At 42.1% G+C, this 23,210-nt stretch overlaps 1 protein-coding gene across 3 annotated transcripts in view; it reads right to left on the reverse strand.

Moving 5' to 3' along the window:
* Window positions 1–23,210, reverse strand: part of MTA1 (metastasis associated 1) — a 73,048-nt gene that overhangs the window by 26,853 nt on the left and 22,985 nt on the right. For all 3 annotated transcript variants that reach the window (XM_088524405.1, XM_088524406.1, XM_088524407.1), the window contains exons 4-11: window positions 20,516–20,642; window positions 20,270–20,333; window positions 15,450–15,567; window positions 13,802–13,904; window positions 11,600–11,699; window positions 9,954–10,142; window positions 8,960–9,034; window positions 2,102–2,160 (exon numbers count right to left, since the gene is read on the reverse strand). In XM_088524405.1, the coding sequence (XP_088380531.1) occupies window positions 2,102–2,160; window positions 8,960–9,034; window positions 9,954–10,142; window positions 11,600–11,699; window positions 13,802–13,904; window positions 15,450–15,567; window positions 20,270–20,333; window positions 20,516–20,642 (835 nt within the window). The remainder of the gene's footprint in view (window positions 1–2,101; window positions 2,161–8,959; window positions 9,035–9,953; window positions 10,143–11,599; window positions 11,700–13,801; window positions 13,905–15,449; window positions 15,568–20,269; window positions 20,334–20,515; window positions 20,643–23,210) is intronic.

Genomic DNA, 23,210 nt, shown 5'->3' on the forward strand with positions numbered 1-23,210 from the left:
CATTTACAGATTTCAGTTTGCAATTTAGAATTTACATCAATACTTTTTGGAGAGCGAAGATCCTACAGAGCACTTCTTTCTTCCCATTCCCATTTTCTTCCCATTCTGATATCATTTAGATCAAAATAAAGGAAAGAAAAGCCATGTAAAAATGCTCATCCCAGCCTTCATGATTTGCAAATGTCCTAATCCCCTAAAGCACCAGTTAAATAACCAGATCATTATCAAAAGAAGCAATTGGGAAGCATGATATCCACATGATTACTAAAACCAGAGCGTGAATTAAACAACATTGAAGAATGCATGTAGGTAGATACAAGAAGGCAAAGGAGACTGAGACTACATCTGCAGCTAGAAAGCTCTCCAAGAACATAATTAAGAGCAAAATTATTTCATACTTCTTCCTTTCACCAGGAAAGCCTACTTGTGCTTTCATCCTCAGGGATGCTTTACAAACCTACACGTACAAACACTGGGTCCAGTCGTATCTACATCAAGTGTTTGGCCAAAACCATGGGCTCTTCTCACATTGTGAGCAGGAGTGTTTGTGTAAGAGCTAAGACGTTGGTTTGGGATCTGAGGCTTTCAAGTCCATCGCTTGCACGAACCTGCGCAAGGCACTTGGCTTCTCCATGCTCTGGTTCCTCATGCTTTAAATCTGAGGCACACTGTCAGGCTTAAAATATCACCTATGGAGCTTTTTCACAGTATACTACGCATATGAAATGAAAAATAACCTTTGAAGGCTGCTTCTGTTGTCTTGCTTATTATTCTTGAAAGTTACCGGGACCAGAAATCAAAGGCAGAGACAACAATAGCAAGCACACGGGAAGAGGCACAAGTCTTCTCTGAAGTACAGAGGGAAGTGGCTGATTTGATTACATTCTCTAGACAGCAACAGGAATTATCTTGCTGAGATACAGGGCTGAAGGATAAGGTCCCACTCCAGACCATCATTATCAAATGAGTGCCATAACCTCTCAAATACAAAGCCCTGCATCCATTATAATCCTAGGGCAGGAGCAAGCCTACCAGGCTCTCTTCTGTAATATCCTTTTGTATCTGCAGTCTAATATTCATTGGCTTCTGCTTTACAGGCCCATCACATTGTGAATTCATGTTTAATTTGATGTCCAGTCTCCCCCTGCTCAGTAAAAGCATCCAGAAAAAGCAATACTGTTAAAACAGCATGATAAAAAACCTGTTTGGCTTCACTCTGAATATTACACTTGATTTTTGTTAGATTTACTAGGGAAAAAGCGGGGAGGGATTGTCTTGCAAGCTAAATATGTAAATTTTAATTTAACCTTAATTAACAGAACACATGATAGAAGTTCATAAATATTTGAAAGGAAGTAATGAAGAGAGTACAGGAATAATTGAGAATGTGTCCAGGAGTGAAATTCAAAAAGCAGAAGGGCGGGTGGAGATTTAATTTCCATGTAATGACACTTGGGTTCTGCCATGCCGAGGGACAGAACACAGACAAAGAAACACCCTTTACTAAGGATTAAAATCTTTCACGCATTAGGAAATGACCATGCATGGGTGATCCACTGATGAAAATACCAAGAAAAAAAAACAAAACATAGCACAAAATAAAACAGTAACAGGAGAAGCCCAAAGGGAAAGCCCTCCACTACCAATGGAGGAAACAGCCCATGTCCCAGCAGCAGAAGGGCCACCTGAAGGAGCAGCTCTGCCCTTCCACACGTGCAGCGCAGGGGCCGGGGCAGGAGCCGGGCACTGCTGGGCGCCAGCCAGCTCTGCAGCACCAAAGCTCCTGTGTTTGCTTCTGCACGGCTCCTAGCTGCTCATTAGCATCTGGGTCATTAGCATTAATTCAGTTAAATAAAGAGAAATTCAAGCTTATTTAAACATTAGCAGAAAGTTCATTATATTGGTAACCTAATTTAATAATTCTCTGACCTGTCTGCTCTGCTCTTTCCCTCTCTGCCTCTCCCCGTCCCCCGTCCCTTTTTTCTTTTTGGACAATATGTAATTGAAGAAAATATGTAATTGCTGCCAAGGCCTGGAAACTGCAACATCAGACCTTCCACAGTGGAACAGGAAACAAGAGTAACACAAAAAGAGTACTTACTAGTTGGGTATATACACTTGTTTTAGCTTGCTTTCTGCTTCTGCTGCTTTCAATCGTTTCTTCAAAATAAAAGAAAAAGAAAGAAGAAAAACATTAGAATAAAGGATAACTATTTTATTTGAGAGTCCAGTAATTCACCTGTAAGCATCTTTAGTGTTCATTAATAAATGGTAACGAATTCTCTTTTCACCAAGTTGTGACCACAAAGTCCTTCTCCAGAAAGGTAACTGAAAACAGCTGTGGATGCACCAAATTACTGTGTTCACACCCTCCTGAGAAACCCAAGAGATTACAGACAACTGCTTGTAGGGACAAACTTCGCACCCCTGTGCAGTCCAACATAAATTTACACGTTGTTTTGCCCACAACCCTCTTTTTCCCCATTCAGAGAAGAGTCTGACGTATCAGTCTGTCTGCTCTCCTTGCTATTATGCACCAATTAGATTTAAAAAAAATGGTGTGGAAAAGCAGCAGCTTCATCACGTTTCCTGAAGAGCTGAATGGATTCAGGAGTCTGAAGGGAGACTTTGTGCTGACAGGCTTCTTTTCTGCAACCAACTGCAAACCATTTGACAGTGGAGGTTTTCTTTACAAGGCCAAGAGCTCAACTCAAAAACTGGTACGGAATTAGCCGCTAAGTTTATTATTTATGGCATGTCATCACTTCAAACTGAACAGTTTTTCCTTTGTTCAGTGATGGCTGTGAACTTGCTGACATCCCACCAGAACACGGCACAGGTAGGCAATCAGCAGGAGCTTTACTAATGGGCAAAGAACTCCTTTTACAGCTCAATCATCCACATTCTTTACAAAGTAAAAGTGAATTTCTAAGGTTCTAACTCCCTTTTTATTACAGCAGCTAAATGAATTGAATCATGGAATAATTTGGGGCTGGAAGACCCTCCAGAAGCTCTGGTCCAAGCCCCTGCTCTTACAGAAGTCTACCTAAAGCCACAACAACGTTCTCTGCACAAGCCAGTAGTCCAGTTTCTGCACAAGAGCTGGAGGCTTTGGATTGCCATCAGATGGGAGGCATCAACTGCAAGACTAAAGCACTCCTGTTTGGAAGGGGACTGTCTGCTCCGTGGTTTACACATTTTTCTAGACAAACAGACTAACTTAACACTTCTTGAGCAGCAGCCTCAAGGCACAGCCTAGAAAAATAACTTAAAAAAACCACACCAGTCTCTGCACAGAAACAGGAAGTGCTAGAAAGCCGAAAAAGCAAGTCACTGAGGAATTGGAGAAATATAAAAATCCCCTTTTCAGGGGCACGACGGACAGATGCAGAAACAATGAAGTCCATGTTTCCAGTAAGCACACAGCTTGCTGGGGGCTGAGGGACAGCGGGAGCGCAAGTTTTCCACTCTACAGTGCGACAGTCCCTGGCCAAAGCTCTCTGTGCTCCTGCAGAACCTTCACCTCACCTTTTTCAGCAGAGAAACGTCAACCTAGCTTAAAAAACGCCAAGTAACTGAATTATCAAACAAAAGAACAAAGTTAGAGAAAACAATCCAATTCTGTGCAAGATCCCTTGAGGAACCTTGTACAAGGATCTTGTAGAAGTGGAAGTGGTTCCACCCACTTCCACCCTCCCATTTCCACTAGATTGGGATATAGGTTTTTGAATATAGGTTTTTTGGCAAAAGCTCCCAAGGGGACCATCTCGATTCATTATGTTGTGACATTCTAGGAAATCTGCAAATAGAAAAGCTTCATGGAAGCACAAGGCATTACCAGCAGCTGAAGCAATCCACTAACCACTTGGACACGTGGTTAATTTGGGCTGTTAAGCAACACTTTCGTAAACTGAGTAATATCAACCTCACAGCGCTGGTTTTCTTTGTGCCCGATTCCCATCCCAAGCTGACTCCGAGCAAATTCCCACGGGTCACCTGGGCTTCGTGATACCTTCCTGGCCTACAGGGCCCTGGGGATCACACCTGAATGCTGCACAGAGCATTTCATTTGTAGGACTATCGTACAAACTAGTAAAGCAAGAAGGTTTACAGAGTGCCACCATGATCTGCTGGGTAAGAACAGGCTGGTTTTACACCATATATTTTTGGCCTTTGGGAATCAGTCTACCAGATTTGACAAGTTTTCTACTCTCTGATAGAATAACCCCTTTACAGGGAAAGTGCCTCACTAGCTCCTTGCCAGTTCGTAATTGATTTGTGCCTGAAGCAAATGGATTTTAATGCGTTAAATTTTTAATGTTGTCTGATGTAGTTTTGAATGTTCTCATCCACAAACAAAGAAAATGCACACTTGAGCATTTGTAAGCTTTTCTAGAAGTCTAACATAAATTTAATCTTTGTCTTTGCGAGTTGTTAATACACAAGTATCTGAAATATTTCCTCCCATTCCCTTAATCTTACTTTTCCCACCTCTAAGAAGGGGATATTACCAACCTGCCGACCCCAGCAGCACTGGGGGCATTAGGTTCCTGAGCACTATGTGCACAACGATGCCAACAGCTGGCTACGCATCGTCTCCAGCTGCAACAGCTTCCACTCTCCCCCAAGCTGGAAAGACCCTTAAAACATGTGATGCTTCAGAACAAATGTTTGGAAACGCTGCTACACAAGGAAAGGTGGCTTTTCTTATTAAGGAATTCTATAAGCCAAGATTATCTATATATCCATTATTGATCAAAATCTTACAGAATAAGATCTTACTGGTTTATAGATTCCGTACTCGATCAAGATTTATTGAGCCCTCCCCCCTCTAAGCCGTGGAGTGACACCTGGACTTCTCCAGCATCTTTTATGTTTGCTTTTCAAGTCTGTGCACAACTTAAAAATCATTTTCTGTTGCTTCTTCCTACTTCATTCTTGTCATGTAGCAGTTTTCTAAGGACACTTCCACAAAATACATGTTTCTGCATTGTTCTCTTTTTAAAATTTCATCTTGAGGCTAAAGGCTCCTCGTGCACAAATTAGATGCAAAAAGTAAAATTACAGACTTCAACCCTCAGAAAATACACTACTAATTCAAATGATCTTTTGCCATTGCCATCTTCAGAGCAGCTTCTCAATGACTGCAGAGTATTTCAAACTGCTCAGGGCTTTTCAGAGTTGGCATGGAAAACACCACCAAAACACACCCCTGGGATCCGCAGCTACCTGAGAACATAACTGTAACTCTGAATAAAAATACAGGCAAACCCAAACATCTCATCATGCCCTGAGGAGTTTTCAAATCATGAGGGGAAGTCATCAAATAGAAGTTACTCAATGGTTGCCCTTTCGAACGTTTCTGATTCAGAAATACATGTTCTCATGAACACACGTGGAAAATCTGCCTCAAGAAAGGGACATGCTCAATGGAGACATGGGATACTGAATTTGGAACAGATTTCCCTCACTCTTTGCTTCAGGACTAACCAGAGAAGGTATCTGAGGTATTGGAGAGGGCAAAACCTTCCCTCTACCAATTCTGCTGGTCCTCCTCCCAAATTATTCAATTCCTATAACCAACCTTCAAAGCAAGCTGTAACTCAAGCTAAATAAAAATCACTGGATAAAAGACCCCAGTGCATCTTGCAAAAAGGGACAATTCTGCCTTTATCTCAGGCACAGTATCCCAGCCACGTAACCAGGAAGAACTGTATTAAACCTTCCCTTCCTAGGTGCACCAAGCATGTGTATGGGTATATATGTGTGTGTATGTTAATTATTTTGTTTTTTGACATGCATACAAGCACAACTCATACCACCTGCCACCCCTTCAACAAGAAGGCCTTGTGTGGCTTATTTTTAGAATATTCTGCCTACTGAAACTGTAAGTCAAGCTTACAGAGGATGTAATTTCCTAGAATCAGAAGCTCTGTTTGCACTTTCCTTCCTGTTGGGTTTTGAAAAGGGGTCTCCTGTTGAAGGCAACTCCAAGGATAGTTGCTATGATGGCAAGAAGTGGATGAATTCTGCTTTAGGATTCTGACAGCCCGAATCCTTCCTGGCTCCAAGAAAATCTCAAAGTAAATACAGAAGAAAACAGCTCCCAGCTAAATAGCTTTTATCAAAACAGGCAGTTTGCTGGTGACAAAAGCTTCATTATTATGTTGTGCAATAGACAGGTTAAATAAATGTTTTAACTGCATTTATCAAAAAAAAAAAAAAAGAAAAGAAAAAGAAAAAAAAAGAAAATATCTACGTTATCAGTATTTTTTTTTTAAACTAACAACGCCTTACAGAACTGGAGTATAAACTGAATTGTCCTCAAAGGAGGACGAGTGAAACAGCTCGGGACACACTCTTTTCATATCCTCAGCACATTTTCAATGCCTCACGTACACAAATGCCATCAGCCCCAGAACCATTTTGTGGTATTTGACTAAGAAAAAAATCTGCACAGACAAAATACTTTTGAAGTAGACTGAAAAAAAAATGGTGGGGAATGTGCTTTGTCAAAGACTTGGCATGGATCAAGTCAAATAGAAATGCAAGATGCCACTAGTTCAAACACCACTTCCTATACTTTGTCGCCTTTATATAGATATGTGTGTGTGTATATACATATATATATATATATATATATATATATATCGCTTATATATCGCTTGCAGCAAACGTGGGTAAAGCCCTTCCCATAACTTCATTCACAAAGCCTAGCCATGATGATGACATATATATACATATATATATATATATATATATATATAAAAGGCGACAACGTATAGGATAAAGTGTGTGTGTATATATATATGTATACACACACACCCCTCACACTTATGCATATTTCCCTAGTATTTTATAAATGTTTAATAATCTTACTTGCTTGTGAGCTCGGGGAATTTGAGATGAATCTTCAGCTCAGTTGAAACTTAATTGATGTGATATCTCTGTACTGCAATTTCCACTTCAATTTCAGCTTATTTTCATACCGTCTCTTAAGTGTCGAGGCTCTAACTGGAAGTTTTCCCCAAATCCCACACACTGGTACACTGCTAGGCAGAAGGGCTGAAGTACTAAGCAGAACCACAATCCTAAGACACACTGCATAAGAGGGCAGCAAAAAAGTCCAAAAAAATGTGGTTTTCTCTCCATTCTCAAAAATGATGCAAGAACAAATCAGCAGGGTTTCATACAACTGTGCTCTCTGCAACTTTTCCTATTTTTTCTGTGTAACAAGAAAGTTCAAGAAAGTGGAAGAGAGCCAAAGAATCCGACCACTTCCTAATGGAGATGTAATTTCTCCCGTTGTTTTCCCTTACAAAAACCATTCATGTTTTCTTTGCCATCTAGCACTGGCAGCAATGTTTCAAGACCTGGTCAGCATTGTTAATAAATACACAGAAATGTGTGTGGAGAATATGCAATATTGCATATCCCAGTAGCTTGCAATAACCAGTGTGTAGTGACTGCCTGCACAAAAGGCAGTCAGTCATACACAGGTCTACATGGATTCTGCCCCTGTCAACCTTCTCATGAATTTGTCCATTTTTTAATCCAAATGGATTAGAATCCACAACTTAACGTGGCAAACGGTACCACAACCTAACTCTGTATGATCTAGGCAAACACCTCATGCTGGATCTGCCACTTGCAGTTGACAGTCCCTAGATCTGAAAGGAGAGGGCAGTGAGCACCCCAGTCACAGTGCCCAAACCACACTCAGTATCTCACCTACCGTGTCCTCTCCACATCCATCGCTCATCCTGAGGCTAATTCAGTTATTTATTTAGCATTTCCATACCTTTCATCACTCCTGTCACTCTCTTCTGTACCTCTCCCTATGGATTCCAAGTGGAATTCCTCTTAGGGCAGATACCGCTATCGCATGGCAGCAGTCACTGTATCCATCACACATACGATTCAACGAGGAAGAAAAGATCATGGCCTCGTTCTCCAGCCTTTCTTCACCCCCCGTGCCAGCCTCCGCGTATTAGAAAATTTTACACAGTAAGGGTTCTGATTTGTCTGGAGACTCTCTCAGTAATTTAAATAGCGTTCCAGGCAGAAAGAGGATGCTAAAAAACGGCTTCTGTGCCCAAATGTGGCACATGCTGAACACTGGCCAATGCCCCGGGCAGCTAGTCTTTATCCCAGGCTGAATTTCCAAACAAAGCAAGTTAAGACAGATCATTCTATAACTCTCCTTTTTCTAGCATTTTAAATAGATGCCTAAACTTCATACTAGTAATTATAATGAAAAACTTAATATTTATTTCATCCTTCTTTGTGATTAATTTTCCCATTTAATGTTATAAGCACCTTTCAACAACTCATTTTCTACGACATTTTGCATGCTTCTTGCATTGTGTCTTAATTATTCAAGGGACTAAGCAGCAGCCTTTGTATTTATACAAGTAAGAGATAAAAATGATTGTAAACACCAGTCAAAGTTGACTCTCAAGCATAAGAAGTCTGGGAATTGGTGCCATTAACACTCTGCAGACAAATACTCCCCTCTCGGTGCCTACACGAGGGAGCTTCCTTGCATCCAAGTCACGGACAGGTAAAGGTGGGGAATAACCACGGGCGCCTGTGGCACCGTAACGATCCACTTCCCCACAGAGTCCTAATGGAAGTTCCTGCTGCTCCGGGACTCAGTAACAGGCAGAGATTAATTGTATTCTTTGCCTCAAACTTCTGAATCCCAGAACAGGCATTCGGAAGCTCCAAATAAGTGAAGCAGCAAAAAGCATGAAAAGAAAGCACAAATCCCAATGCCAGATGTTTATATGTGCAGTATGGCTTGTAAGATTAGTGACAAAGGAGAGATTTCTGTCACTCAAATCCTTACAGAATCCACCTACTGGAAAGGCTGACGCCCAAGGAGACGAGTCACAACTCTTGGATTCAAAAGGTAAGAAAAACATAACTTCTGTTAGAACGAATTTGAATCTCTTACCTGCTGGACGTATCTGTCTGTAGTTTTCCACATATAATAATATTCTATTATGCTTGTTAAGGACTTCCATGGGAGCTGGGAACATACAGGAAAAGCAACAGTCATTTCAGGGATCACCACACAGCCTCATGGAAATGAAACAGATCCTAAGAGCAACAGATGCTCACGGCTTTCAAAAGACAGACTCATTTTCATGCTGCATGGGCTCCACCATTCGAGAGACAGGCACGCTGGCTCAGATGCTCTGCTTGAGCAGCACCCAATCAAGAGCCACAACTACAGCATCACAGTTCTCATTTGCTTCAGTTTTTACAGAGTTAGACCATTTAAAATAATAAAAACAACAACAGAACTGTGCCATGCCACTCTACTGTCTGCATGAGGATCTCAGCAGGACCAGAGTGCTGAGCTGCCTCCAAGTCCCTCTGTCTAAAAGATTAGAGCACAGGACAAGCTACAGTAAAACTGCTTTTTCTGTTGCAGAGGACTCGCAGGGAAACAACAAAACTCAGCTCTGTTTACACTGCTCTATTCAATTTGCAGGCTGAGCACCTAAGGTGGAGATGGGTCCAACTACAGGACACTTCCCCTGCATTGTCATTACTTAAATTTTCCTGAATTAGTATTATAAAAGCGACAGAATGTTCATGCTTCAGAAGGTCCAGTACTTACTCCCCTTCAGACACAAATTAATCTGAAGGCAGCTAGGCTGTCACAACACTTTCCTAAATCATCTCTCAGTCGTCCTGCAGCAGACGACTTTAAATTTACATCTCTGAAGGGAACACTATCATCTGCGATTTGAAATTCTGACTGCACAGCAGCCTGTCATCGGCATGAGATCTCCTTTTTCCAAGTTTACAACAAGATGCCTGCTCTAGTTCAGAGCCCTCTTCTCTAGACAGAAGAAAAACCAAGGCAGCCTAGACACAAGCTGGAAGCTCTGTCACCGGTCAGAACCGCTCACCATGTGGCTCTCATCTCGTGTACTTACAAAATCTTGCTGAATGTCAGTGAAATCTTTTCCGTATTTTTCTAGCGCTTCCTCAAAGAGGTTTGCCTCTGAAGCAGACCACTCCTCCATCTCATCTCTGCACAGGACTGGCCCACCCTGTGGCACGAGCGCAGAGATGGCCTTGGAAATGTCATAGACGTTTTTGTGCAAAGTGTCCATAGCGTGGAACTACATGGCAATAAAAAAGAAAAACACAAAAGGACAAAAATTCAGGAAAAAAAACCACGGGGAAGCGAAACAGCCATAACAAAAACCATGCACTAAGATTTGAGGGTGAAGTATTGGGCACCTACCCAAAGGCAGCAGCCGCTCGCTCAACCTCAGACTCGCTGTAACTGTCACTGCACAGGTCTAACACTCACTAACAACAGGGCATTTTGGGAGCAGGAGGCTCTGCATATCCCCAGGTCCTGCCTTACCTGCTCCTGGCAGCAGCACAGCACCCCTGCTAGGGGAACGCACACAGTATAACCCCGGCTCAGCAGCACTGAGCAGCCCCTGAGGTTTCATCCACGCATGGGGCAGCAGAATAGAAATCTGAGGGGAGGTATCTCAGGGTATGTTGTCCCATAAACTTAGCCAGGCATTTTCTTTGTCAAACAATCCACTAGATTTTCATATAAAAACAAATATTTAATCAAAGCAGCATGCACACACGCACCACCACAAAGGCCTCAAATCCCAAAAAGGCATTAAGTCAAGTCACTCAGCAGAGCTAAAAAGGAAACAAAGAATTACTCCCAGGAGCAATTACTCCTCAGAAAGCTGCGCTACAACTGTCTGCAACTTGCCATTTGCAAGAGGTAGCAACACATTGTGAGAGAGAGGAAGTGGTGTTGGTAAATGACAGCTTGGCTCTACTTCTTGATTTCTGTAGTTTTAATTAGGATGTTGTTTGCCTTTCATCATAGCACAATTTTGTGCATGTGCACAATTATCCTACAGTGTTTTATCCTAGAATTTGCTCTACATACGATTTCACATTACTCCAGTTATGAGCAAGGCTTTGATAACAGTACTCCAGAGACTTCATACATTTTATGCGCATTTGCATTAAACTCTCTCTAGCACAGAAGTTTATGTTTTGCCTTTCCTGTCTATTCATAATCATTTATGACTATAAAATATTAACAATATCAATCACCGCTCCTTAGGTACTTTAAAATAAAGCTCATAAAAGAGGAAAAAACAGCTCAACTAAAATAGCTTATCTGACTGCAATTTTTTTCCGGAGATCATCTTGTCCAAGCGCCAGTGACAGTCCTTGGTGTTGGGGAAGTGATGAGAAGCAGCATTCCAACATTGCAACATTGCAGACAGGCAGATTATCATTCACATTCTTTTCAAGACAGCCCCTAGGTCTATGTAGGAGATGGGCTGGGCAGAACATGGTCAAATGTTTTAATAAAACCAGAACCTCTTGGAGAAATAGCCTGGATCACAGGAGTCACAAGGGCAGACAAAGTTACTTTAAATGGAGATAAAGGACTCCTGCATATAGACTGGACCACAGGAGGCCATGGATACAGTCCATCTGCCCTTCTACCTCTGCCAGCTGCTAGGGCAGAGGTGAGTATTTTTTTAGACCTCTTTTCAAAAACATTAAGATCCTCTTAAAATCTCACCAGCGTGATGTCCCGCGAGGCCGCTGCAGCACTCATGTGCAAACTTGGCTGTCTGACAGAACTACTGCAATCTAGTGCTCGGGCAAACGTACCAACAGACCTAAAAGAAACCAAACAGAGCATTAACTTTGCACGCGAGACGAGCATAAGTGTAAATACCCAACCAACACTTCTTGAGAGCAGCAGACCCCATTTCTCAGTAACAAGATTATATGGCTTGGCTCTAGTTCTGAGCCAGAGACCATTTTCCTCAGATGTGGTTTGTTATGAATGCTTTACTCTGCTTAGGTCATATGGCCAAATAGGCTTAGGCGTAGGAGGAAAAATGGTGAAAGACTCAGGAATCACAAATGGGTGGGTTTGAACTCTCTCATCCCCTGCCTCTGAGGAGCTCCCTGAAATAAGGCTTAACAGAGAGTGATTATAATCAAGCTTTATGAACACAAAAGAGAGAGCAGTGCTTGACTGTCCAAAGGTACAAAGACATGTGCCAAAACCAGAAAGAAGAGAAATGCAGCAAGCCAATCATTTTTCTAAAAGTTTCAGACAAATTAAATCTGTCCTTTATTTTAAAAGTATAATCTAATATTTTTACGTAACATATATAAAAATTTTTATGCACAAACACACATGACGAAATAACCTAATCTATACCAGGCTCACACACAAAACAGGAAGAGGCATTACAGAAATCCTCAAGCACTTCTCAGTGACAGCCACCCCCTGTCCCTGCCTCGCAGCCTGCCTTAGCTGAGCTGGTACTTCTTTTTGTAGGGTCTAATTATAAACTGGGTCAATTTTCTGATTATGGACAACAGCAATCTTGACACTGATCTTTTCAGGGACTGTTTACAGCATGAATCCTCTGGCAGCTGTAGCAGCACACCAAGGAGGCCGTAGCAAATGGTCAGAGAGCTACCAAGAACAGTGGTTTTGCACGGGAGATTTTCTTCAGTCTAGACAGCAATTAACATTTTTAACTTAACTAGCCACGTTTTGTTTTTGGTTTCATGTTATGGAACAATCAAGCAGCCAACCAAACACTTTAAACTTCTTCGGAACAGATTAGCATGTCCAAATGACCCATAATTTATAATAATGGTGAGTTTGATCTTCAGATTACAGAGAGAAGATGTTTTGTTAACATTTCTGAGTACACCCATTTCTCATGTTGCATCCCTGAAATCCTGCATTTTGCTCCTCTATCATTTTCCTCACTACCTTCCCTCCCACCCTCAAGTTTATATCATTCAACTTGCTCAATGTATTTACTACTCCAATAAATGCACTTTTGTGGCATCATTCAGCAGTTTTGATCAGAAATAGAACATGTCTCTGGGCAAATTCTTACAGATCAGCTCCAGTGTTCCTACCCCTACCCAGTGATAACCCTCTCCACTGACTAAACACCCTGGGAGGCGTCATTATCCATCTCCTCAAATCATCTTCCTCCCTCACTTACAGACACTCCTAAATTTGCTTAACAGACACAAGAAGAATTTGAAGCGCATTATTGTTCTTTGATGGTTAGAATCATTCAGTCACAGGTTGCAATGGGGGGCTAAAATTTAGTATACGCTTCTGTTCATACAAATGCACAATGGTGTAGAAGTTCAACAACACTTTAAAAAGAAGCTGATGCACAAAGATTGATTTGGGCTGCCAAAAGCAATAAAACATCAAAAAAAAATCCCCATACATTTTACCATGTAGCTATAGATTTACAGGCCTTGCTTTGCTGGGCTTACCTACTTGAATCTAGGCATTACAGAGCCACTTAGACTCCATCAAGAAAGTATTTTATGAGACATCTCATCTAAGCAAATATTGGATGTTGAAATGTCATTGACTTAAAGGGAGAAAATGAACTGAGTAATGAACCATCAAGAATTTAGTTCACTGAAGTCCCCTGCACATGTCCAAAGCATTTGAAAAACCTCAGTCATTACAGGATAATGTTTATGTGCCATTTGCTTTTATTTTATGAAAGTTATTAACTGTGAAACGTAAATCTGTGTAGCTGTTCTGAGTCATGCAACTCCCCGCAAAGCATGTAAAACACCCATCATTACCAAACAGAGCACGTAAATCAAGCAACCAAAACTAACTCCCACATTAGCAAAGCACAAAGAATATAAATAGTGCTGGAAAAGAAGTGTTATTAAAATTTACTTATTCAAAGAAGAGGTAAAACACTCTTACCGTGCCACCACCAGAAACTGGTCTATCTGCTTGTCTACTAGTGGGTTAAAGGCTTCCCAAACTTTTGTTTCAAGTTTCGACTGGTCTCTTCCATCATCCTCGCCTGTTTGAAAAGCAAGTTAGAAATATTTGGTATGCCCATTTCAAAATAGAAACAGTTTCTATATTTTTTAATCTCACAATAACTCAACTGCTGAGCCATCCTGGGATTCCCTGCTTTACAGGCAGTAAAAGTTCAAGCTGGATTCACCCATTTGTCTCTGACAGTGTCAGCTGTACCTCGCAGCTGGACAGACCCTGCTCATCCGACCTGATCAGATCTTCGGGAACCGCTTTCCAAGGGCACATGTAAGGGGGAGCACTGTACATCTTTCTCTACACTGGACAGTTTCTCATCAGTCCCTCTCCCCAGGTTCTCCCTCTCCTCTCTAACTTGCAGAAGATCCAGAGAGGCATTCCCAGCTGCTCCGTGCAGGCAGAGGAGCTGTTTGAACTGTGCCAGCATCCTAAGGGGGAACTCATGGCATCGGACTCTCTTACTTCTGTTTTCTTGACTCTACACAAATCTAAACACCCTGAAAAAGCACAGGAGCTACTAAGGCTTTTTTTTTTTTTTTTTGGTACCCTTCCCTTTAAAACATCTGGAGATTATCCTTCTCCCAAGCCCTGTCTTGGCCTGCTGAGGAAGAGAATGCCTTTCAACTTAGTTCATCCTCACTTTGGAGGCGAGCTGAATTGCTGAATAAATTCCAGCTTCGCAGGCAAATTAAACAAAAGTCCTGACCATCCTTCTGCCTGTTCTAACATCAGGCCAACAGCATGAACGCAGCTCCTAAGCAAAGATGGAAGAGCCTTCGTGTCTCTGCCCATATAGACAGTCTGGCGAAAGTCCTTCCAGTGTGATTCCCACTCCCTGCTCTTTCGGGCGGAGGATGTCGGGAGGCATCTCCACATCACGTGTGTTTCAGAAAGGAGCAGGTAGAGACCTGCAGCCCCAGCCCTCAGGTTTTATACACACACATTTCTGGATCTGCAGGGGGGTGCAACGACAAATCCAAACCAAGTTACTATTCAGCTCCCTGCTCCTCGGGCCGGGCTTCTGGTGGATACAGCACGGTCAGGCCAGCAAATCCTTCCTCCTGCCTCTTCTGTAGGTGAGAAATCTAGGATGGCAGCCAAGACTAACAGCTGGGGAGAGGGCTCTTAGGAAAAAGGCACCCAGCAGTAATGGGCAAATTGATGAGGAGAGACAGCATTTAATTGGTAATAATTTGGGAGGGGCCCTCATAGGGAAGTGAGGCTTGATTTAAAACACAAAAGGCTTTTGCAGGCGCAATGGAAATTTGTGCTTCCCATGGAAATTCAGAAATGTCTTAATAAAAAGATCGTAAGCTCTAAGAGAGCCAATTAATTCAATTTGTTTCAACAACTTTTATGATCTGGACAAATGCCCACTTCAAGCCTGGTTTTATAGATAACTAATTGCTTTCAGCGGGCAACAGTTTCAGTCTCCAACTGATCAGGCCACCCCTCTACAGAGGACCTGGGGATGAGGCCTCCATCGCCCGTACCCACTCCAGCTGCACACATGCAAGTGGCCATGTTCAGTATCGCCCTTTGACAATTCCAAGTAAATCAGGAAAATTACCCTCTTTTAATAAGTCTGTTATGTCTGCCTGGTATCTGTTGCCAACTCGAATTTCTCCTTTGTCAGCAAGTAGGGTCTTTTGTTGAGGATCATACACTAGTGAATAAAAGAAGAAATCCTAAAAATAAAACAAGAATGAGAAAGTACACAGTATTATTAACTTTTATTTTAAGCTTTACAGACATACTAGCAAGCTTTCAAGTTTGGTTTTGCTACCTGGATATATAATTTAAAAAACAGGTGAACAAACAAAAATCAAAGCATCATTTTTAAAACCCAGCATTAAATTCTCTCACTTTCTTTTATGTTGAAAGTGCAAGAGCCATCCTCAAAAAGAGAGAGAAAAAAAAAGAGCAGTTCCCTCAGTTCCCTTAATGTAAAATCTTTACAACTAAAGTGAGCACATCCCCTTTGCAGTATGTAAAATGAAAGTTCTTACCAGAATAAGAATGACTAGCCAGGGTGGCAGAAGAAAGCAACCACAAACGTAACTCCTTAACTATGTGATATAAGTGATTAAACCATTTAGTGCAGATCAGAACTTCGCTATAGCTACTAAGTGAAACATCAGAGCCTGGGTCCATTCCTCAGAAGAAAGGCAGCATTTCTAGCCCCGTTTATCTTCATTTAGGAGAGGTTCTCTCTGTTATTTCTGCTTCCACAGCCCTCCTGCTCATGGCACACAACTGATGCCAGAATGGGGAGGTCTCCCATGTTTTCTCTAAATGTCTAATGCATCTTGCATCCAATTACGGAATTGAAGAATTGAAACGCAGTAGCTCTACCCTTCGTGCTGCACTTTAATAAAATCACCATTTTTCAGAGGAGAGATCAATGACTATGAAAGGAAAAGAACAGCAAGCCAGTCAAACCGGCTTTGCTACTCAAGCAAGCACCGTGTATAAAGCACCGCCACGGAACAAGACGCAGGACGAGGCGAAGGAAGAATCTGCCTTGATGTCCTCCAGCAGAAAACACAGCCCGTTCTCCCAGAGTGACAGTAGTTATTTTAGGGGTAGAAACAATCTCACGTTATATTATCACAACAGCGTAAGAGTCACAGCTAGGGCTTGGCAACAGCCTGTTCTAACACCCCGTCCCATCATCTGGAGGGTTTTGGGGGGGGGGTGCTGTCCCACTGGGATTCTTCCTAAACGAGCGACATTCTTGACAACACTGGATCCAGCTCCCACAGGCACCAGGGTCAGCTTACATCAACCTACCAACAGGAGGAAGCTTCAGAGCAGATGAAAGCTCATTTATATTATAGCTGAGCAAGGAAATCTGGGTCTCCTGCTCCCTGACACACAAAGTTCAAGACACTATAATATTTTGAGGCTCTACTGTTGCATATATCAAGTGTAGAACAAGGTTCTGTCTTGCCCACTTCCACACTATAAATATAGCGAGTGTTTTACTTGTTCCTGCTCCAAAATACCTAACTGTAGGACAAAGTATATACGGTGCCACAGCAATGCTTTCCAGGCACATTGCCCAGCAAATATACAAACCAAACACTGTAGTGTAACCAAACTGCAGGCTCCGAGGAAGGCCAGATTCTGCAGCCTGATTCTTAACACTGTCTTTGTTGGGTAGGGAACAACATTCATTTTGCAGGGGTTTCCTGCTGTGAGATTTGACTGAGGGATGCCTTATATTATCTCCTTTATACATTATAACTGTGTATTTAGTGGCCTAATGAGAATAACACGGTAAAACATCCAAACAGACTATGTGTTTCTGAGCACTCTTTTTCCTCCGACACCTTTTTGGGGCAGGAACAAGGGAAAATGGGGGGGGGGGGAGGGGGGGGGGAAGGGAATAATCTTCTACAATATAAAACCCATCCTTTTCTACTGCTGTCTGTGATATCTGGTCCCGTTTGGTCTTGGTTCACGTGTGGGTGAGGCTGGAGTGCACAAAATTGCACAGTTCTGCAGAAACCACTGAGCCTGTTCTAGCTGTCAGAACTGGGTATGTTGCTAATGCAACAGTGGGGCAAAAAAAGGGGGGGGGGGAGAAAAAAAAAGAAAAAAAAAGAAAAAAAAAAGAAGAGTTTTCTGTTTTAACTTCAGATCCCAGAAAACATTTTACATGCTTGGAAAAATCAAAACAACCTGCCAAAAGTTAAAATTAAACCATGACTTTCTACTTCTCCAAAGTGTTATACAGACACATATGCTCGAATCTTCTTACCCAAGCCCATAACTACCAGTAGCTATAGCCAAAAGCTAAAGCCAGTAGGAAGCAGCAGAAAAAAATGGCTCAAAGTGAAAGTACAGTACAAAAATAGTGGTTAGTTATTACAGTTTGCAACCTTGCTTTCATAAAGTCATTCGGGGTGAATGGGGAATATGTTTTAACTATGTAGTGCTTTATTTTTAGGGGGTACCAAATGGAACTGAGATGCCAGACATCTACCCAGCAGGCAAATTGCATACAAGCCCATGGATATATCATAGCAGGGCTGAGAAACAGATGGGCACATATGAAATAGCTTCCTGCAGAATAGGCAAATCTAATGCTCCTGCCCCTCTCTCCATCTCCCTGGGAATTTAACGTCCACTGGAAATTTGAGTTTTCCCGCTGCCTTCCCCCATCCAAGCCCTCACTTTTCCTACACAACCCCCAACACTGCCCCCCCTTCAAACCCTTCCCTCCTCCCCAGAGCACCTAGGGAAGCTCTCTAGAGAACAAGACACAGAGGCCGTGGAAGAAAGCAAACAAACACAACCATAATCTGGCTAGGCTTCTATTTCCCCAAATTTCCATGAGTCTGAGCGTTTAACATCCTTCAGGGCAGACAGCCTTGGGATGAAAACCCACTTTTAGTGGTCGCGCTGTACAAGAAATGCAACAATAGATTCCCTAGAACTGCTTATACCTCATTGACTGAAGCCGTGTTAAAAAGCACTTTAAAAGCGAAGGGAGAATTAATTGTGGCTTCAGAACAATGCCAGCCACTGCCAGCAATTCACTGGGCAACAGCTACCTCCTTTTCTTAGTCTCCTCACCCTTCACCCAAGTGCATTTGTGCTCTTGAGCTTTTGATTTCTTCGCCATCTGTCCCACGTTAGCTTGCGCCACGGCAAAGAGCTGCGCTAAGTGACAGGAGACATTCGGGAGACTCGCGCGTTCTGCGAAATCTCTCAGCTCCTGCTCCTTTTAAAAATAACCCACGTCACTCAGCTCGCACATGGAGGGTTCAAAGGGATGAGAGGAAGAAACCTCTTTCCATGCCTACATCTGCCACCCAGCAGCTGCATGGCTAAGGAGAAAAACAGTTCCCTTCTCTATGTACCTACCTGTGAAACTGCTGATAATGAAAATGGATTGGGAGCTGGAGCTACGAGGAGGATCCCTGCTCCACAGTTACACACTGATTAATCCAAACTACCTTCCATGTGACTGGATTCTGCTTCCAAATTGGCCTATCCTCCTGGTAGCTGCTAAGGAGCGTTTCTGAACGGAACGGGCCCTGCATGATGCGCTGCCTTTGGCAAATTCGATACGTTTTTGGTTTAGCTGTCCACAAAGAAGCCTGACTTCTTAATCCAGCTGCCTTGTTTAAAACTCTCCTCAGCCACAGCATCAGATTAAAATTAATCTTATGCTTAAATATCTACTAAAAAAGTGGAAAAATGCATTGAGAGCGCCGACCTATGAGGCAGACTAGTGAGTGCACCCTGCAAAAATGACCTGTCTTTTCCTTGTTTCTTAAAGGACAGTTCATGACCACTACCCTACTGTTTTCAGTTACAAGACTTCTCTCTTGTATAACATTCAAATATTTTCAGATGCAAATGTGATTCTCATAGCTGTATTCAAATAATATACCAAGCTTGGTTATTATTCCTCTATATACAGTTTGAAAAAATAAATGCTACTAATCTCCAAAAATAAAACCCCCAGACTGTTAAATGAAATTCCAAGACTGTCAACCCCAGCAGGCAGCCCACAGAGGCCTAACCACCCTTCAAAGTACATAAGGGTAGTAACAGAGAATTACAACTGTAGGGTTTAAAAACCACAAAAATACCTGAAAAAGCAAAACAAGATTTAAATTCTGAACAGTGATTAACAGCTCAAGACGTTTCAGTTCAAAGAGTTTCTGCTGAAGGTACTTTTAAGGAGCCAGATTGCTAAAACTTCAGCAGATGACAAAAATCAGCTGACAAGCAGTTTTTCAAGGCTCCAAATGTCTAGGGTGGATGTGAAGAACTACCAGCAAATATTTTGGAGTCCTTTAAAAATGTGTACATATGCTACTCCTTGCTTCAGATTTTGAAGCCTGAGCAGTTGGGTTTTCTAATTAAAACAGTCTTTTATTTATAAAGCAGTGAACTCAAAAAATGGGTAACAAGTTCTTCATACATCTAAGGAGAGATGGGTCTTAAACCATTTAACCATAAATCTCTAAGATTTCAGGAGAAAGCAAAGATACAGAATTAAAGTAGGCTGATTTGCTTCCTTTCCCGTGGTTACCCCATCTCGGACCCTCTCTTGCCACAGGGCAACAAGCCTCTGCTTCCTTGCTGAATGCCAGGCTGAGGGAGAAACAAGTTGGGTTCTCTCCACACCACGAGAGACTTATTACTGCCCCTGGGACGTACACAACAAGCCTAACCTGCTAGAGAGACATCAGAAAGAAAACGGCACTGAGCCTAAAGCTTCCAGTTACCAGTGTCCATTACAGCTAAGCAATTAAAAGAACAACCTTTGCATCACACCCTGCAAAAACCCACCAGTCTTAAGTTGTGCCAAAACAAACTGCTCAAGCTTGACAATTCCAAAAAAAAAAAAAAAAAAAAACCACATACCTCCCGTTCCAGATACGATTTAAGGGATTCTGTCTCGTTTAACAGAGTAACACTGCATTTGCCTCTAAAAGAAGAAAGAAATCACATTTTAGGACAAGAAAACATGCATCTTGAATGTTTGTGCAATACACAAAATGGTACAACAGAAGTTATGCACAAAATTTAGTCTTACATTGAAGAATACTTGAATAACCATAATGGCATCTGCATTTTGAATAAAAGGCATTGGAGGAAAATAGCCATTACCTAATGTGTGTGGCTGGCAGAGATTCCAGCTGTCGTGAGAGAAACAACTCACGGTGGCGCAGCTGGTGCTTCTGCTTCTCTGGCAAGTCAACCATTTCTGGATTTTCCATCTCTTCTTCCATTTCTCCTAGTCATAATGAGACAAATTAAACATCAGAAACACAGGGCAAGTACTGAGATTCTTGGCTAAACAGAACACACTCCTCCATAACTACTAAGTAGGAAATAGGCACAATACATAGATGAAATCTAACTTCGTCTGAACCCTCATATTTCAGTGAGCTGAACAATTAGATAAGTAATATATATCCTTTAAATCATATCTGTAAGCACTTCTAATTAGTCACCATCAGAATCAAAGTTGCCGGGTACACACAGGTCACACCAGTCACCAAGCTGCGAGTTGCACTGAAATTAAAAAGTTTTTTCCCTTTGCCAAGTATCAGCGACCCTATACTCGAGTCTTTTTTCAGAAAAGAATCACAGCCACAGACTGTCCCATCCTGACTGCAGCAGCTTCAGAAGGGAAATGCTGTCTGAATAGGTTAATTCTTTTATTCGGTGTATTTTCTTCTGTCCACCCCAACCACATCCCATAGATCCTCCTCAAGATAAACAGGAATGGGGCCAGCTTGCCTTGTAACCAACCCTACCCAGCCAGGCCACAAGCACCTCCGGGCATTTTTTTTTTTTTTTAGTAAGGAACCTTTACCCTTATGCTCTGTGTTCATCCCTCTCCGTTGCACCAGATAAATCTGTTGTAGGCAAAATACCCCAAAGCAGCAGTGAAGCTTCCCCCTGATGAAGACTGCAAGAGAAAACTTGATTTCCCCCTTCCCCAGGAAATAAAGGCAGTTACTATATTTTTACTATATTTTCCAAAACCACGGAAAAGTTTCCCAGATTGTAGTATAACGATGTGTAAAGTTTCATATATGAATAATGAAAGTCTAATTTTATTTCAGCAATATTCTCAAAGGCCAGACTTATGCCTGCAGCTTAATTCAGCAGTTGCTGCCAAGAAATCTTACTTTACATATGGGCACAGCTGTGATTAATGTACCCTTAAAGATTAGTTACCTATAATCCTCAAAGTTATCCCCAAAGAAAACAAACAAAGAAGATACCTACATTTTATAAAATGTTAAATTGCATTCAGGTCTGAATCGCCCTGACTAAAGGAGTGACTATAAAAAAAAAAAAAAAAAAAAAAAAAAAACAACAACAACCAAGCAAGCAAACAAATACAAAACGCTGCACACCCTTCAGGTCCCGCACAATTTATCACTGAGTTTTACTGTATATACATAAACCTATACTATATATATATAAGCCTATGCTATATATATATATAAACCAGCCCACTGGTTTATACGCCCCTCAGGTAAGGAGCTCCAGCAAGAAAGCAAAAAGCAAGTTGCATAATTAAAGCAGACTGCACGATGCCATAGCTATTAGAGCACATAAGCTGCTAAGCACACAGCAGCATGCATTTACATTTTAACATTTTCCTAGGACACAGAATTTACATTTGTGCCAGTTTCAGGGTTCTGCAATTTATGTGCTGAAGTGAATTCTGCTTTAGCTGAAAACTGGTATTGCAGCTGCTGAGCTACACTACAAATACAGCAGCAGCAATCCACAAACAAGCCAGCACGGCTCCAGCCACCTTGTTTGAAAAGCTCTGGATACAGAAACACAGAGGCACAAAAATGCCCAGAGCCTTCACAGAAAGGGGCTAGTGCATCGTGGCACACAGGTGAGACACTGTAAGCAGCCCCTTTCAACACTCAATGCCTTCATTTAATAACTGCCATCCTTCAAGAATTACCTTTTTATGCATATCAACAACTGTGTGTCAGTTAAACCTAGCAACCAAACGAAACCAAGCAGCAAAAATGAGCTGATCTCCCAAACTGCACCAACCTCAGCTAGCATCATCTTCCAAGGGGCATTTCATTCTGCCTCTAGTTTGTAACTGAGACAAGGAGGGTGGCAGCACCCGTTGCTTCTGCTCCTTAAGCCAGCTCTGCTAAGCACAGCCTCTCAGGATGAAAAGGCACAAGTTAAAAGGAGCTGTTTTGACAGGTAACAAACCACATCTCCTTGCTCCATATACAACATTGCCGGGAATATTCTTAGGGAAAGAAAAAAAGAAAGAGGAAAGAAAGCTCTACACAAGCACCTTCCCTCTTCTTCCCACAGACATGATTTAATACCAATGAACCTGACAAACCCATTCAAAAGCAAATGCACATGGAGAGAAGACAGGGCTGGATTTGGCATGGGGTCCTCTAAAGGGACCCTGAAGGGAGGCAAGACTGGCTCTAGCAGCACTAGCAGCAGGGTCACCCATAGCCTCTGCACCCCAGGGCGACCTGGAGCCGCTCCTGCTGCCGGCCTGTCCCTCCTCCCTGGGCTTCCCCTCCTATCGCTCAGTTATTCCAGCTTGCTAAATGAAGGGGGCTTTAGAACAGTGCCCCCCCGAGAAGTGGGCATATCTTCTCACCCCCTCCCAACACATTAATATAAAATATATTTAAATACATAAATTTTCAAACCAGTTTACCTGCATTTGACCCTACTACAGAATACACGCTGAGGGTATGCAATAGATACAGTATACCGGGACTAATACTGGGACTTAAATCATGCTCATAAAGTCTTACTTCAAAATTAATCTCTCGGCTTGATA

Source organism: Tinamus guttatus, unplaced genomic scaffold, assembly GCF_059628265.1.
Source record: "Tinamus guttatus ecotype Peru unplaced genomic scaffold, ASM5962826v1 Tinamus_guttatus_pri_ptg000211l, whole genome shotgun sequence".
NCBI lineage: Eukaryota > Metazoa > Chordata > Aves > Tinamiformes > Tinamidae > Tinamus > Tinamus guttatus.